We start from the raw sequence: 19,390 nt of genomic DNA, 5'->3' as shown, positions 1-19,390 counted from the left end.
GACGTGATCTGAGGTCGGAAAAGTACCGGTCGGAAATGCTTCTGGCCATCAGTGTGAACTTTTGTGGTCACTTTCTGGCGAAAAAAGAAGAACATCCCTCGAGATAGTACCCAAATTCAAGCTCATATCACGTGGGTGCTCGTAAAGGGCAACTTTAAATCTAGTACTTCTTGTAACTTATTTATGATAACCTAATATAAACCTACTTTTATAGCGTGATAACAAGTAGTAGATAGGGACAGAGTGGCCACCGCATAATACCACAGTACCGAGAATTCAAATCCCAGTGCCACAGCTCTGGTTGAAAGGGGCGAATAGATTGATTATATCAATCGGGTCTCGCTGCTAATTCAATCAACATCTGCGAATCCATTTGTTTCCGAAACGCGACTTGCCTACTACTGCCAAATTAATCTTCTAAAATGAATTCTGCTGTAAGGATAGTAGTGATATTAACTTCGCCTGGTAAAATAAGACATCTTTACTTTTACTTTTTCATACATTTCAGGATTCTTTCAGACACAATCGCAGATTGACCAGCACTTGCAGATATCCAGTGGGTCAACATGAATTATAAATGGATACCGAACGCGCTTTTAAATCGATTTTGGCTGTTGCAATCTTTTACCCTCAGGCAGCATAGTGATTAGTCTGACATCAATCTGTGTGCAGGCGTTGAGATACTGTCAGCCTATAGTATCGAGTTCGAAAGTTGTCCCGCCTCTGGTCTCGTATTGGATAAAATCCTCGCCACGAATTATGACTGAACAGTCATCTAAAGCATGTAGAGGTGGGGAAATGTCAGCAATTCCAACTCCCTCAGAGATTCTTTAGAAGACTCTCTGCAGGGAAGTATAGATCGCGTTTAAATCTAAGAATTGTTAGTGCAGTTGGAATTCAACATTTTTCTAGAATGTTTATTTTTAAAAATGCATCAGAATAATTGCAGAACTGCAACAAGTCGTGCAGAATAGCATTCAGAAATCTGAGACTATTGACATTACCCTGGCTATATATTTTGGAAACTTTTTTCAAGACAAAGTGCAATCCTATAAGAGGTAACGACATACATTCTTATGAAACTTGAGTCAGGGATACCTAGAGAACGGTAGCTTACGAACGTTAACGTTCTCAGTCAGGAGTTCGTCAATCCTGCCCAATTCAGTCAAAAGTGCTGCGATGCCTAAGGCAGTTAAAACTCGTCGATAATCAGCGTTGATTTCAAAAGCATTCTATAGAACAGATGAGTTTGTTTGGAAGACCACATGATCGGCTGACTGACATTGGGTCAAGAGTGGGAAAAATGTAAAAATTGTATGTATATAAAAGATTAAAATTTAGTGATAAATGGTAAATTTAGTGAAAGAATGCAAAATTTAGTATGCATTCACTTAGACAGTTGCGATAACATGTCAGTGTTTATACGCAATAACAGTGACATGTGGAGTTTCACTTTTCAAACCCATCCACACTACAACATGTGCCTTGTTTAGTTTGTTAATTACCCACGTAATAGGTTTGATCAGCTCAGGTCTCGAAGAGAGACAGGTCTGGTTACATACCATTTCTCGGTACGGGTAGTTAAGTGCAAGATCAAGTCTGCTTGTCGGTCATTGGAGAAAGTAGCGGCCGACCTAGGATTAGTTTATTATTGGCTGCACTGACTTGTTGGGTTTCCGATAACAGGGGCTGAGCGGTCGGCTCGGCATGCACGCAATCCTTACGCAAGTCCTTGACCAGCGCACTAGGATAGCCATCAGCATTCTTCGGCCAGGACACCACTCAGGAGGCAATTACTGGAAGCAGGCTGTCGGCTACGAGCACATGCACAGAGGAAACTCCAAAACCCGTCCTGACGCAATGCGACTCAGTTTCTCTGATTGAGCCGACCTTCTCATTCCGAAGCATTCCTAGTCGGCGATTCTGCAAGCCCATAACTACAGCGTTATGTCACCTTCCTGTCGGCAGTTAACCGGCCATGATTTGTCATGTTGATGGAATTTATTGTTCAGACCACCGTAAAGCTCACACACATGTTGAATCCCACATGGTTGATTGCGTAACTCCTCAGCTAACGAACTCGCTTTAGAGATTTTATGGTGCAGAGTCTTGCAAATGGTCACTGTAGAGCTGCAATTACTTTGACCTCCCTTCGACGGTTGCGATCCTGCAGCATTTTGTGGAATTGTCACAAGGTAATCATACTGCACATCTGCAAATACGATGATGACAATTTATAATTCCTTACCGCACAGGGTGAAAATTTCTGGAAAAAAACAACATTCCGAGAAAAAAAGGCTCAAACTTGCCTCAAGAGTCTGGAAAGTATTTCGTTTGGATGAGTTGTATTGCTGAATTGGTCTTTGGGTATTTATTGTGTAACATAGAGTAAAAAATAAAAACTATTGTGTAGGAAAATAAAATTTCCAAAATCAGTGATGTAAATATATTCTGCTCACTTTTAATATTTGTTAAAGTCATTATACTCATATCTAATTATTGTTACTTAAAATTTATTGATTGTTGGTACTGCATGTGCATTTTTATAATCTAAGAGGTATATGTCAAAGAAAAACAATTGTCACTGACCTTATACTTATAGATTTTATATATATTCTCATTACTTTATATATATATATATATATATATATATATATATATATATATATATATATATATATATATATATATATAGTAATGAGAATATATATAAAAATCTATAAGTGTAAGGTCAGTGACTTTACACACTTTATATATATATATATATATACAGTATATATAGTAATGAGAATATATATAAAATCTATAAGTGTAAGGTCAGTGACTTTACACACTTTATAAGACCCCATTTAGAATAGATTAAGGCTTATTATAATTGTTATTATTATTCATTGTATTGTGACAAGTTGCATTGCTATAAAACTCTGCGAATTAGTGATTTGATTTAATAACCCAAAGGATAACCAAATAATTTTTAATATCAGTCCAATAGTAGATTCAATAGAAATACCACAACTTCTATCTTACAGCTTTGCTGCCGTCGGCAATGGTCTACGTAAATAGGGGTTTGACCTTGACATAAACCAAAAACATGTCTTTATTTTACATATAAAAGCAGTTGTATTTGTCTATACATGTTTCAGCACTTCAGTGCCATCACCAGTCAGATTAAAATGGAAACCGTGAAAATGCTTTAGCAATAACGACGTTAATTAATTATATCATTTCAACCGGTTCAAAAAACCACGATAAGTTTTTGCACACATTTACATATGGGCTTATAACGGACGGTTGAACGGGACATCGGATGTTCTCTCAGGACGGCTCGAGTTACCCGGACAATCTTCATTCCTCAGTCAAGGACCTCTTCTCAATATCAGCTGTTATTTTTGTAGACTGACGTAACGCATAATAAAGTTTAAAATACTGTGTAAACTGATATACATTTATTTCGCATTTTAAGGCACTATTCGCATGGAAATATGCAATATTTATATTCTCTCTCTCCGACATCGGATCAACCGACCGTTGGATTAACCGATCATTTCCAGGAAGACATGATTAGACGACTTTCACGGACCATAAAAAAACGGACAATGTTCACCAAATGGCTCTATATTGTTTAACTTGCTAGGCTTGTTACTGCCTTTTAGAAGTTGCTGTACAAGGATCAGTGAATGATGACGTCTGATGTGGATGATTAATTGATTATTATTACACTACTAGTTCGTTTATGAATATAAATGTAATAGTTGATAGTCCATATTTATATAATCAATAAACTTACTGCAGTGGTTTTACTTTTTTAGAAAGGTTGTTTTTACGATTTTTGGTTAACTGAATTTTATGTTATCCGGACTATGGACAGTTGCGTCTTGGTCGGTTGTGTGGATGGTTGGAGTGATATATGTGAAGACGCTTATAGTTGAAACAGTTTTAATTTTCCGGTTTTGTCTCCCGAAATATGTACAGGGTATAAGTGTAGCGAAGGCTATCGATAAGTGGTCTGAAAATGTATCATGTTTGTCTGTCAGTATGTCTCGAGAACAAATTGAGTTAAAGATTTGAAATTTTTAATGAATCTTAATTATTACATAGATAAAATTGTGGTCCACGATGGAGCACGTCCTTTCATGGAATATTCATAATCTATCCAGGATGCGGTCTAGGATACTTGCATGGCCTCTGAAAATCGGTGGTTTCTTGAGGGTTGGGTGTGTGTGTGTGTGTGTGTGTGTGTGGAGGGTGTTAGCACCTTGACACGATACAGTACACCTTTAAGTAAAGTTTGGTGGTTGTTAGGCCAAGACCTGGCATATCCCACCAGGATATCGCCGAGAAATCGCCCCTAAATTTTAGCTAACCCCCCCCCCCACGTGACGCTTGGCGTACTGCAGTCTTGTCTAGTGGGCCTGAATTTGATTTAAGGTAAGAAGCTATCTGTGGTAAAAATGATTCAAAAAGAGAAAAATAATTTGCATCTTAAATCTCTGCCCTTAGGAGTCCAATTGGGATGAACATTGAACTTGTGTTTTGTTATCACAAAAAATGCTTGTGACGGGGTTAGCAAAAATTAGACTATGCATTTACAGACTCACAAATAAACAGACAAGTATTTAAGATTTCTGCTGAATTCGTATTGACATAAAAATTTGTTTATCCGTAAATTTAGTTATAGGATGCAATCGTTCCATAAAACTACTGAGTCGGCTTATTGAAAAAAATTGTTTTCTACAACTTCACTCACGCTGTAAAAATTTAGATATGCTTATCTATTATAATATTACAGGGGAATTGAATCACCTCCACGAAAGGATTTGAAACCAGATGTCTTACACAGATTTTGTTGACAGGTGTACTCAAGTGATTAATATGAGGTCCATGCCGGCGCTGCTCGTAATGCGGACCAATCATATGAGTGTAATGAGGACCGGCTCTGAAACTCAAATACGCCGTAATTGGCGCAGAAAAAGTGATAGGCCTACATGCATATAAAGCATTCTAACAAATCAAGATGCATGTCATCGGATTGGTCGAGCGCGTATGTACTCCTGGTAAATTTACGATGGCGGATTATTTGTAAACACGTAAGGAGTCGGCCCAGGTTTTACGTAAGGGTTATGGAATCATTTAACTGGAATATTACGTTAGAGCTCCTTAACTGGCTCAAGGCAGAGATGTGGAAGTCTGGCACTGTTCAGAGGCTGGCGTAAGATTTTTAATTTGTTGCATAAGTAAAGCACAGGAGAATGTATATAATAAAGAAAATTATATGAATTTTTTAAAGTTTATCAGAACAAGATGAAATGTGGTAAATAAATTTTCTTCACTATACAATACTCCAACCTATACTCTACTAAAACCAAACTATACAGTACTCCGATACTTCGGTACTCCAACCCATACTCTACTCAAACCAAACTATACAGCACTCCGATATTCGGTACTCCAACCCATACTCTACTCCAACCAAACTATACAGTACTCCGATATTTCGGTACTCCAACCTATACTCTACTCCAACCAAACCATACAGTACCCCGATACTTCGGTACTCCAAACTATACTCTACTCAAACCCAACTATACAGTACTCCGACATTTCGGTACTCCAACCCATACTCTACTCAAACCAAACTATACAGTATTCCGATACTTCGGTACTCCAAACTATACTCTACTCAAACCAAACTATACAGTACTCCGATACTTCGGTACTCCAACCCATACTCTACTAAAACCAAACTATACAGTACTCCGATACTTCGTTACTCCAACCCATACTCTACTCAAACCAAACTATACAGCACTCCGATATTCGGTACTCCAACCCATACTCTACTCCAACCAAACTATACAGTACTCCGATATTTCGGTACTCCAACCTATACTCTACTCCAACCAAACCATACAGTACCCCGATACTTCGGTACTCCAAACTATACTCTACTCAAACCCAACTATACAGTACTCCGACATTTCGGTACTCCAACCCATACTCTACTCAAACCAAACTATACAGTATTCCGATACTTCGGTACTCCAAACTATACTCTACTCAAACCAAACTATACAGTACTCCGATACTTCGGTACTCCAACCCATACTCTACTAAAACCAAACTATACAGTACTCCGATACTTCGGTACTCCAACCCATACTCTACTCAAACCAAACTATACAGCACTCCGATATTCGGTACTCCAACCCATACTCTACTCCAACCAAACTATACAGTACTCCGATATTTCGGTACTCCAACCTATACTCTACTCCAACCAAACCATACAGTACCCCGATACTTCGGTACTCCAAACTATACTCTACTCAAACCCAACTATACAGTACTCCGACATTTCGGTACTCCAACCCATACTCTACTCAAACCAAACTATACAGTATTCCGATACTTCGGTACTCCAAACTATACTCTACTCAAACCCAACTATACAGTACTCCGACATTTCGGTACTCCAACCCATACTCTACTCAAACCAAACTATACAGTATTCCGATATTTCGGTACTCCAACCTATACTCTACTCCAACCAAACCATACAGTACCCCGATACTTCGGTACTCCAAACTATACTCTACTCAAACCCAACTATACAGTACTCCGATACTTCGGTACTCCAACCCATACTCTACTCAAACCAAACTATACAGTATTCCGATACTTCGGTACTCCAAACTATACTCTACTAAAACCAAACTATACAGTACTCCGATACCTCGGTACTCCAACCCATACTCTACTCAAACCAAACTATACAGCACTCCGATATTCGGTACTCCAACCCATACTCTACTCCAACCAAACTATACAGTACTCCGATATTTCGGTACTCCAACCTATACTCTACTCCAACCAAACCATACAGTACCCCGATACTTCGGTACTCCAAACTATACTCTACTCAAACCCAACTATACAGTACTCCGACATTTCGGTACTCCAACCCATACTCTACTCAAACCAAACTATACAGTATTCCGGTACTTCGGTACTCCAAACTATACTCTACTCAAACCAAACTATACAGCATTCCGATATTTCGGTACTCCAACCCATACTCTACTCAAACCAAACTATACAGCACTCCGATATTTCGGTACTCCAAACTATACTCTACTCAAACCAAACTATACAGTACTCCGATACTTCGGTACTCCAACCTATACTCTACTCAAACCAAACTATACAGTACTCCGATACTTCGACACTCCAACAGCTACCTCGACCAGCTTCAAATTTATTCTATTTAACATTGTGGTAAGCGTACTGTAGAATGCCTGCCTATGAGTCATCAGCCAGTTTAAAACTTCTGTTTAGCGCTTTTTTTGGCATGGCAGCGAGTAACTTTTTATTCGTTGTCAGCATGTCTTATCTCTTTTTGATAATAATATTGTGTTATTACTTGTTATTTGCTATTGCTTATTTTTTATTGATTTTTTATTCTGTCATTGATTCTTCTGATTGATATTGTTCTTTTATGCAGGTCGGATTGTTGTTGACATTATTAGTCATTGTTATTTTTATGCGTGTTATTTATATTGCTGTTGGTATTACGATTCGCTTGTTTTTTTTTCTGTTATTGCTTCATGTATCGTTACATTTTTATATAGTTTTATTATTGCTTCCATAAGTAGTTAGTTTGTTCTTATATGTCTACATAAGCCATCCTTATCCTTATTGTGGTTTCATTTAATGATTGTTTATTATTTTGTTTATACAGATGTTCATTTTTTGTATATCTTTTAAGTCTGCCATATTATGTACAAGTTGTAAATTGGATGATGTCCGTTGGAAATAAAGAAATCACCAACAGCTTCAACGCCATATCATTCACTGTTGAGACAAAGGTACGAGTTGTGTTGTGGCATATCTAAGATTTAATAAGCCCGGCCATCACAATGTTGACCGAGGACATTGCACCAGTTTCTTCCTTAATTAACCGTTGTGTAACCGGTAACACAGGTCGGCCCCATCCTGCATTTCCTTGCGGCAACTGCCAATTAAATTATTGCTGTGACGCTTGTTGGAGCAGGAACATAAAAACACGCAGGGAGCGCTCTTACCGAACTTATATGGTTCTTACCAACGGGGAACAACTTCTTTCCGCATTTTAATGACGTTGGTAGTAAAACAGACATGGCTGCTCTCGATGAGTTACTGTCGAACGAATATTTAGAACCATGCCTTGAAATATGACGTAAGGTATCTGTCAGCCTAACTCTGACCAGATTACATCACGTAATATCGCGTAATATTTCGAAATTTTGATTATTACACCATAACCAATTGAAATAAAAGTAAAGTAAAGATGTCTTATTTTACCAGATGAAGTTAGGGCTATAAAGGCCACTCTATCTCTTGCGATAACCATTGTACCCGCTACACTGTGCCACTGGGATTATTGTAAGTGTATAATTACTTCATTGTAATAACACTTTTCTTTTTAAGGAAGCTCTGTCGACGCTAGTGGCATGTTAGTTTTACGAAACGTATTAAGGGAATAAATGGTTCACACCCATTCGCAAATAATTTGAATATGTCTTTTCAGGAATCAAACTAGTCACTTCTCGATTACAAAGCCTCATCTTAAACAAAAACCACGGTAAAGGTCAGATAAGTTATTTATTGTACTAGGATCTATCGTATTATTAAGATAGTACAGAATAACCAAATACAGAAAAATTTTGTTTCAATGTGTAAAATTGTTCAATTCTATAAAAACCAAAGGGACGGAAAGAAGTGCTGTAAATAAAAATCGGCCAGAGATATAAGCAGTTTAATAATTAATTTACTATGACTTGGCAAACAATAATTGATCGATTATAATTTTGATATTTGATTAAAACATGGTAGGTATAGTACACTGTGATTTCATGACAGAAACATTGTGGGTGTGGTCGATTACTGGCTCCTAATATTATAAGGTTTAGGATTCAATTCTCGAGACAAAGAATTGAAATGAGCTCCTATGCAAAATCCCTAATGGATATGTATAATACATGTTATCTGTAACATATGCTATAGTACGTCATGTACTTTATTAGCAGTCAAGACCAGTACTACAGTACGTATCCTCTCCATATTATCGTGATCACAAGAAAACGCTCTTTAATATTAACATTTTTAACTGTTATTTACGTATTGAAGAAGAAGTGTGGTTTTGTGTAAAAATTAAGTTGTGAGTCATCGTCAGACCGGTCACGCGTTGCGAGCGGGACGGGATATCGAGCCTGCAGCGACAGTGTTGCCAAACTGTGCAAATCCCAAGTGAAAAGTTAGGACGCATAGAACGTAACTGATATAGCAGCAGTGAAAATTTTAAATTCAAACTTTTAATATTAATAGACAGTTAGTGTTAGGAACAACACGAGTTAAATGAATCCACGTCGAAAACACAACTGAGGGTTTTGCGGGAGGTAATGTGACAGGTGGAGTCAGAAGGGTACCGTTGGGTGGAGGTGGTAGGTGTTAGTAGTAATTTCACAAAGAGAATGAGTAGTATCTTACCTGCCGCCCAACGTGGGACTGACACAAACAGTTTGTTGTTCCAGATCTCTATGCCAACAGGTAGATTGTTCTCGGGGATGTAGAGTTGTTGGGCCATGGCTGCATAGCGCTCCTCCGCGCTGGGGAAGTCGTAGTCAATGAATCGCCAGCGGAAGCGTTCCACCAGGCTACCGGACTTGCTGGGGGCGCTGGAGAGCCCGGGGTAGTAGCCGGGGGCGGGAGTGGGGGCGGAAACATAGCTTGGGGCGGGAGCCGCAACGTAGCTAGGGGAGGGAGCGTACACAGACTTGCCGCCAAAACTGGGGGCGGGAGTGTACACTGACTTCCCACCGAAAATGGAAGCGGGAGCGTACACGGACTTCCCGCCGAAACTGGGGGCAGGAGCATACACGGACTTCCCGCCAAAACTGGGGGCGGGAGCGTACACAGACTTCCCGCCGAAACTAGGAGCAGAGGCGTACACAGACTTCCCGCCGAAACTTGGGTCTACTGAGAACCCATAGCTGCCCACTGTGAACACAAAAAATACAATTAAAAGGTATCATTCTGTACTTATGAAACAGAGCTTAAGAAATATAGTCTAACTTTATATAATCAGTATTTTAGTGTACCTGGTAAGAAATGGAGATCTAGTAACATCATCATTGTATACCTACTAAATTATAATGAATCCATGCAAGTATTTCCTTTTCCTAATATTCACTATTAAATTGAAAATGTTCGAATGCATCAAGTAATACTATTTCAAAAATTATTTATTTTAAGATTACTGATTTTCGACAACATTAGCATTTTGAGTTTCAGCATTAAACTTTACAAGCATCCTTAATGACTCTGGATGAGTGGACTTTTTTTACAAATATTTTTGCAACCTATTAAATAAGACTTCTTGAAGCTCGGTTTTCAAAGAAAATCGACGAAATTTAAAGTGTTAAATTTTACAAACGTTAGCGAATCTATGTTATAAACAATTTTGATCCAAAGACAAGATGCTGGAAGATTGACGTTCTTGAGGTTTAGATTTGAGAGGCAATTGAGAGCTATATCACAAATACCTAAAAAGATTTTAAAATAAGAAAAGAAACCAATTGACCTTGATATCTAATACATGATTTTAATTCAGGGTCCATGACCTAGGAAGCAACGTTTCTGAAAACATTTTAGCATTGTTATGAAGACTTCTTCACCATTTCCTTAGAATGACATGATCAATATAATCACGATTGCACAATAGTCCTCTTAGTACAGGACACCAGCACTAAAAAGTATTGAATGTCCTTTGGTATGAGAAATCTCACTAATAAGCCGTGTCTAAAAAATTTGAATTTAAACAGTTGAAACCGTTATTGAGCTAAGTGGACAAAGTAAATATATTGCGTTAATTTAGAACCGATAAAAAAACCTTATTTTCAATTTGAAAAGTTAATTTTGGGTACCACTGTTTTGCAAATAAATAAGCGGTGCATGCAGTGGTGAAACATGATCACAATCTGATTAACAAGGAGCAAAAAATATTGATTGTACAAGATAGCCAACATTGTGAAGTTCTCTTCTGTGATTACCGAAATTGACCTGCTTAGACGATGAGGTGTGACAGACTATATAATAACTAGCGCGTGTGGACCGCCGGCCGTAGTTTAACATATTTGCTTGGCCAGATTATATAAACCGGTCGGCAGTTGAGCAGATAAATTAGTGGGTAGCCAAGCAGCTCTAAAAGTGGTCGGTAATGAGTCAGGAATGTGTTTAATGACCGCTGGAACCTGATTTACGTAAATGTTAAGCGGAAACAAAACGTGTCAAGCCATGATAAAGCTTTTGTGATGTGTTAATCTATTCGTGAACAATTCTTACCGTATTTCAGTACGAGTCTTAATCGGATTATTTTGTGCCGGTTATACTCTCCAATCGTATTTTGTTTTTGGATGTTTCCTTAATCTGCCATTCTATTTCAAGAATGTGATGAACATTTGAGAAAATTTTCTAAATGGAAGTGCTCTTTTGAGGTCATGCCAATTTCGGAATTCATGGGAACAATTTTAGTTTGACGCAATTTTTTATATATTTTCCCAGCTAGGAATGTTCAGTAGATTAAATCTACACACTGCACTTTATTTTAATAATTTCCCTGCTAAAACAGCAATGGAAAATTATACAGGGGGTTGAAAATGCGTGGAACCACCATTTTATTTTCTGAGTGGTTAAAGAAAAAAATTGAGATTTTGTATACGGGTCTACTATGGTTTTACCTATCTTTTTGTGCCTCATGTAATTTTTTTTTACTGATAGGGGACGTCCTGAGGAGGATGCAGTAAAACGTTCTCATGGAAGCCTATGAGACCTCATATTTAACTAAAATGTTTCTACCGTCAGACTTATTTACACTATGTATGAGATCAGGGAAATATATAGTAACTAAATGCGTCTAATTAATATTAAATCTCTATAAGGATAAAAAAATTTGTACTACCTCGTTTACAGGGTGGTCTAGACCTACTATTAAAAGATTTTGAGTAATAAAACAACCTAAATATGGCTGAAATAAACAATTAAAAATATATATTTCATACAACCACTTAAACAAAATGTTTAGATAAAAGCTGTAGACTTACCCAAACATTTAGAACGTCTGGGTTACTTTTATACACCTCTCAAATTTCTAAATCTCATTCCTAAATTTCTCATGTCTCAAAATCAAATTTTACATTACATTTTAAGATGGTGCAATCGATTTTGAGTTTGGGAAATATCGTTTTCTGTTATCCAAAATTCTTATTCTTTAAGGATAACTTCCCTGAACAAAAAAAATAGAAAAAAGTTTATGATCACTCCACATTACAGGAATGTAAACTTGAAAGGTGATTTTGTAACTAGATCCAAATAAAAACGGCTGCAGATAAAAATGTGAACTTTTGTAGTACGTACTTGATAAGATTAGAGACGACGTTAAAAAATGTATTACCATACAAAATAAATTTTTTAATAATAGTTGTAAGAAAATTACACTTAAAATGTTTTTCATTAACGAAATTAAAACTACTATAGAAGGATGGATAGTTTTTGATGAGCTTGATGAATGTACAGAATATCAGTTGTGACTGATATTTATTAAATCTATTATAATTTTAAAGTTATTAATTTCTATAAAAAATTTAAAACGCGTTTATAAACACCATATTTTTTAATGCAAGGAAGTCGCAAATGATGTAATACAAATTGCTAAAAAATCATAGTTTTCAGTGTCTAAGAAACAAAATTTTATTTTTACCATTTGTTATGCGAATTCGAATAGTATAAAACTTAGCGTTTTTTATGTATATATTAAAAAATTTATAAATATTAATTGATACACATAAATGTATCATTTAACACATAGATTGGTGGTTTGGTGAAACTGAACAATGCAATCAGGGAATGGAGCAGTGGAGTTAAAGCAAGAAAAACTGGAGTTAATGTTATGGCAAAATGTAATGGAAGGTGGAAACTGAATACTTAAAATTAATTAGTTTCTATAAAACCAAATGTCCAGTTTCCACGCGTGACGCTGCGGTTTTGAATGGTCGTGATTGTTCGTTGTGTGTTTGCGTAGAGTCGTATTCAATATTTCGTTTACACGAGTGTACACAATTAATTTAAACAGATAGGTCATGTATTGGCTGATTTGGACATTAAAGTTTGAAACTATTTAAAGATGGGGTTAATTCAAAATTTGAACTTTTCTCGTGGTTTTTTAAACTCTTTCATTGTTACAAAACACACACGGTTGTACCACCACTGTTGTGTTATTCCTAATCACGTAAAATACTCAAAATGGAATGCATTCTATCAAACATATATTTTAGGATTATCTTATTTTTTAAATATATTTTTTTCTTTTTTCAGGCACAAAAATATTAAAGTGCTAAGCTAGTGATAGAAATCGGTTATTTGTGTGATATTGTTTTCAAATACTCTTGACATCCAAGCCATTTTCGAGGATGACGTCAACGCAAAATATTCCGGTGGCGTGATTTTGGACACCACGAACCTTTACCCGGACTATTGGGGTTCTATTGGCTCAGCCGGAAGAAGTATTTAGATTTTGTGAGAACTGAAAATGATAAATCTCATGCGATGTACATGTACTCAATATCTCGAAAACAGTTTTAATTACAATATGTTTTGGAAGTATTATTAGCATTCCAGAAAACATTTAGGTTTTTCTCTAGCTATATAAATAATGGAGTTGCTAATTCTTTTAGGTTTGTACTGTGATAATGAAAGGAAGTTGCTTACCAAGGTCAGAAATGTACTTACTTAGCCAGGACGTTTATTTATAAGATAAATCTTTTTACTAAGATTGAACTTGTTTTGGCGCTCATGTCATTAATTTTTGGCGTTTCAATTTGTTTAGGGATGTATATCGTTCCACAGGCCCCGTTTATATAATAATCTTAGTACCAAGGGGTGGTTTGAGTTCATGATTGGTGGAAAGTTTTCCTAAGTGCACGATGAGGACTATTGTAATAGGCTGACTTAAAATAGCCATCACTGGCTTGGATATTGCAGGTGACCGCTAATGTCTCTGTTGAAGGGGGACTACTTGGCTAGTAATGAAGCCACTTGTTTGTGGTTCTGGTTCAGAGGAATGATATAAGTAGCGGAGATGGTGATTGGTTCATAATGAGTAACTCAGGATGGTGGTATATCACTATCCACGTTTGGCTGATGATGTCCCCGCTAGAGGACACTTGCTTCCGGATATGGTGCAATGGAGTGAGATGCGGTGTGGAGATAGCTATTATTCGTAATAATTGTCAGGATGGTAGAAACATCCCGTTACCTAGTTAAAAGTGCCTGAGGATGTCCCTGCTAGAGGATAATTGCTTCCGATTCTGGTGATATGAATTGCGATGCAGTGCGGTGATAGGGATTGTAGCATTGACTGGCATGATGCCAGAAACATCCCGTCATCTAGTTAAAGGTGCCTGATGATGTCCCTGTCAGTGGTAACCTCCGGTTCTAGTGCAATGTAGTGGGATGTGGTGAGGGGATTGTGATTATTTGCAATAACTGTTATTATGATATAAACATCCCACCATCTAGTTACGATATCTGATGATGTCCCTGTTAGAGGACACATGTTTCCGGCTCTAGTGCAATGGAGTATGATGTGGCGAGAAGACGCAATGACTGCAGGATGCTAGGTACATGCCACCATCTAGTTAATGGTGCCTGATGATGTCCCTCTTAGAGGATACCTGTTTCCGGCTCTAGTGCAATGGAGTATGATGTGGTGAGAAGACGCAATGACTGCAGGATGATACATGCCACCATCTAGTTAATGGTGCCTGATGATGTCCCTCTTAGAGGACACATGTTTCCGGCTCTAGTGCAATGGAGTATGATGTGGTGAGAAGACGCAATGACTGCAGGATGCTAGAGACATCCCACCATCTAGGTAATGGTTATTGATGATGTCCCTGTTAGATGTAACTTCCGGTTCTGGTGCAATGAAGTGGGATGCGGTGAGGAGATTGTGATTATTTGCAATAACTGTTATTATGCTAGAAACCTACCACAATTTAGTTGAGATATCTGATGATGACCCGGTTAGAGGACACTTTCTTCCGGCAATTTTCATGCCGGTTAGCAGAGGTCATGGTCAGAGACCGCGTATTATCAAGGAATAGAAGTTAAGAATACACGAATGAGAGAATTAAGAGAGTTAAGTTCAGAATCAGCACAGGAGTCGGGATGACCCCGCGGAATAAGCTAGGTGGCTTTGTAGGGAATTGGTATAATCTTAAATATTTCAGACGTTAAAGTTTGGGTGTTTGATATTCATCATGTAATACACTATGTAATATTTAAGGTAAAAAGCATACTTGTATTATAATTGTATTTATTTTTCATATTTAATTACAGTTGCTCAGTAAATAAGGCCATGGACTCTTATAATTCTGGACAATTCTTATAATTCAGGTCAATTATAACTTATAACTCAATATTAATACAATTTTACAATTTTGATGATATTCAATTAAATAATATTATATTGTTCTTGAAATTGGATATATTATATTAGATTCATGGACACCGACAAAGAAACTGTTTCGCTCTTCGACTCTACCTACAGCTGTGATACACTATCCTTTAAAATTAAATATTAAATTATTGGTGAGGTGATACGGCGATAGGAAAATCTTGTAATGAATCTCACATACCTGTCAAACTATGCGACCTTTGTGCCTTAATAAGATTTTTTTACAATGTATTATATTTTAGAAATTTCTTGAGTTATGTGCAAAGCCGCTAGTAACAGCCTATTTGATGTTTCCCAGTGTTTTTATCGAACAAATACAATAGTCGAAAAATGTGTTTAAAATGTTTTGTATTATTTTAACCCATAATATACGACCAACAAAACGAAACATTTTATGTATATTTCTCTGGTAATTCCAATTCAATATGGTGGGTAAATGTAATTGAAATCGTAATGGAGATTGATTGTGAAGTTCTGGATGTTGGCGTGATTTCAATATCTCTAATGTACATATTATATCACTGTACATTTTTAACGCGTCTTTATATAAAAACAATTTATTTAAAATACACGTTATACAAGCTTAATCACTCATGACTTAATATAACAATTATTTCTACCCGATAAATAATATAAAACATTTCTGAATAATAATTGTCTTTAAAATGATTGGAATTTGATTTAATATAAAAATACAACTGATTTCATAAATAATGCAAAAGTATCAAATGCAATTGTTTAAGATGTATCACGTTGAAAATGTTTGTGACACATATTTTCTAACAATGTTTTATTATTTGTGGCTACAACAAACAATACAATTTAAGTATTTATTAATAAGATTGGCTTAATTATATATACTTTGGTTTTACAAAACATGTATTTAAATTTGAAAACCAAAACGTGATCAAGTGCAGCACAACATTAAACAACTTTGAACAACAGTTGCTACAGTTGCTGAACAAGTTTCTTCTCATCAATCGAACTCTTGAACAAATAATTCAATCTGCTTTAAAGACTTTTAACGTCATGTCATTTAATATTTGAGACATGAAAAAATAAACAAAAGAGAAAATAATCTTTACATATAGTTTCCTAACAGATTGTAATATAATAAAAAATAGTTTGAGGCAGTTTTTCTTTAAAATATGACGATATGTATACGTTAAAAAAGATTATTAAAACTGAAAGTAAAAAATACAACTTTTTTGAAACAGATAAATAATTTTATATATTTGAGCCTCTAATAATGAAAATATTTTATTTGTTAGGTTCTCAATAAGAACCTAATTTATTTTTAGATGTATAATAAATTTACCAAACTCATCAAACCACTATAAAAACTGCTTAGTTCTCGTAATTATCGAAAAAACATAATATTAACTTTATAATACTTTCTCTTGTGATTTAGGCACTATACTTTATAAGCATTATTATGTTGAATTCATCTTACTTTTTAAAAACATATTGTGTTATAAAGTAAATTCATAATATATAGGGTGATTGAAAAGTAAGTTGCACCATCCTTAAACTTTTTTGGTATTTTAGAGTGTGAAATATGTTTGCGATACTTACTAGATACAAAGGGCCACACTAATAATGATAATTTCTAAATCTTTGACCCTCAGGTAAAAGGGGGTGGGGGTGGGGCGTAAATCAAAATTTTAAATAGTACTTACAGCCTTGTAACATATCATTTTTAAAAGGTCTTAGTCAATAAAAAATACACTTAAATAATTGAAATCGGGCCACTCTACAAGAAATAACAGCTCCACACGTAACTGAGCTTTTTTAGCGATTTATGATATTCTCAATTGAAAACTTATATTTTAAATATCCAAGAAACTAAATTATTAAAAGTGTACACACTACTCTGAATAAAAACTGCAACTAAACTCACTACGCACTCAGTATTTGGTAAATGAATAAACCAGACCGTTCAAGCGAATTTTTAAGACATTTGTAAAACCCTTTCGATTTAAGTTTCATATTCTTTCAAAGAGATTAATTTATATTAAAAATATTCTGATATGGCCTTTTTTTACCTCTATGTCTTTTATTTACTGGCAAAGTGTTATTAGATGATTTTAAATTCAAATCTTAAGAGATCTTTTTTATGTAATCCTTTGACCTAAGTTTTATTTGCTAGCAAATCGTTATTAATTATACTATCGTTATTAATTTTGTCTAAGTACTCAATTTCTGGAAACTAAGAAACGAATACTATTCTAACAAAATTAATAATTTAAAATTACTTTTAATTTATTACTCGCGATACCTGAATTCATTTCATAATAAAATACGAAATTAAGATACTGTGATTGAAAAAAATGCAAAAAATTACCATAAACTATCACAGCTAATCATAATTAGTAAAATCCATATAGGTGAATTAAAGCTCTAATACAGGAGAAAAAAACGAAACTTTTTTGAATTCCAACACCATAGGGAAGAAGCTCTAAGGATTGGAGAACGCAACAGAATCTAAATACTATTGGAACGAAGCCCTAATACTGGAGTACAATAAATCCAATCAAAATTTTAAACGCCATAGGGGTGAATCGATTTTCTCAATTTGGAAAATATTGAGGAATTTCGAAATCAGATCTAAATTACTAGCAATACTACCACTTAATTAAAATTCTATTCTCAATTCGTGAGTGTGTCAAGAATCCTCGCACTTCGTAAAGTGGACTATTTAGACTGTCGCTAAAATTATGACATACCAATAAATAACACTACGTAATTAAACAAGTTACAACCAGTACTAAACGTCAATTAATTACTTCATGCAGCTAACGGAATGATAGCGGAGGGGACAAATTCATAAATCGATTGGGCGAAGCCCTAAGACCGAAGATTACAATACAATACGAATGTTTTAAAGTGATTAGATAAACGTTTGATAAGTGATTTATTAGATTGAATAGTATTCACTTAGACAAAATGAATAATTCAAAGCTATTTTTAATTTATCACTCGTGCTACGATACGAAATTAAAATACTGTGATTGAAAACAAATTAATACTAAAAAAACATTAGTTTTTTTTAAAATCCATAATTATTTAAATTTGAATTGAATCTAAGTGTCAAGAAACCACCAGAAATGGTGTGATCATTAAATTAATACATTTACAGTAACTGTACATATTTCAAGCTTCAAAAGAAATGTCAATGTCTGTTGAAAAACGTGTTCTGCAGCGTACTATTCAAAGTTAGTAAAGTCGATTTACATACAGGATGAATGGCACAAATATTTTTCACACAGCAAATGCTTCCAGTGGTTAAACACATTTAACAGTATATGCATAACTTTGATTTTAGCTAATTTCCTTTATAATTGATTAATACTTGAATACAATGTACAGATATTGTATTTTACATATATATATACTAGCTGTTTCCCGCGGCTTCGCACGCTTTTCGTAAGTTTTGCCCGCGTATGAGCATTTCTGGTTGAAGTAAATTATATTTCCAACCCCGATGTAGATTTTACCTTGATGTCACGATCAAGAAAATATGTCAAAAATGTATTGTACATGCATAATGTATTTTATTACAAAGTGGTCTACCACTCAACCTTTAAGTTCAACCAAAAATTTAGTTTAGACAATTATACATCATAACTTAGCGCCTTCAAATAGTGTTTCACTGTTTAATATACGTATCTATCTCGTAATTGCAGGTTATAATGTGCAGGCGCTTTGAAAACTTTTCTTCATTTTATTCGTTTATATTCACGACATAAGCGAATAATTCAGATAATAACTATCCTATCTTCTAAGTTAGACTAAATTACGGATACATGTGAAATTTGATTGAAATTGGTTCAGTCGTTT

General features: G+C 35.5%; 1 protein-coding gene across 1 annotated transcript in view; it reads right to left on the bottom strand.

Moving 5' to 3' along the window:
- LOC124363118 (protein yellow-like) overlaps positions 1-19,390 on the bottom strand; it is a 28,462-nt gene that overhangs the window by 8,282 nt on the left and 790 nt on the right. Inside the window, exon 2 of the mRNA XM_046818250.1 lies at positions 9,526-10,035. Within this exon, the coding sequence (XP_046674206.1) occupies positions 9,526-10,035 (510 nt within the window). The remainder of the gene's footprint in view (positions 1-9,525; positions 10,036-19,390) is intronic.

This window comes from Homalodisca vitripennis, chromosome 5, assembly GCF_021130785.1.
Source record: "Homalodisca vitripennis isolate AUS2020 chromosome 5, UT_GWSS_2.1, whole genome shotgun sequence".
In the NCBI taxonomy this organism is placed as follows: Eukaryota; Metazoa; Arthropoda; class Insecta; order Hemiptera; family Cicadellidae; genus Homalodisca; species Homalodisca vitripennis.
Note: the sequence above shows the minus strand (reverse complement) of the source record. Positions and strands in the feature narration are given on the sequence as shown.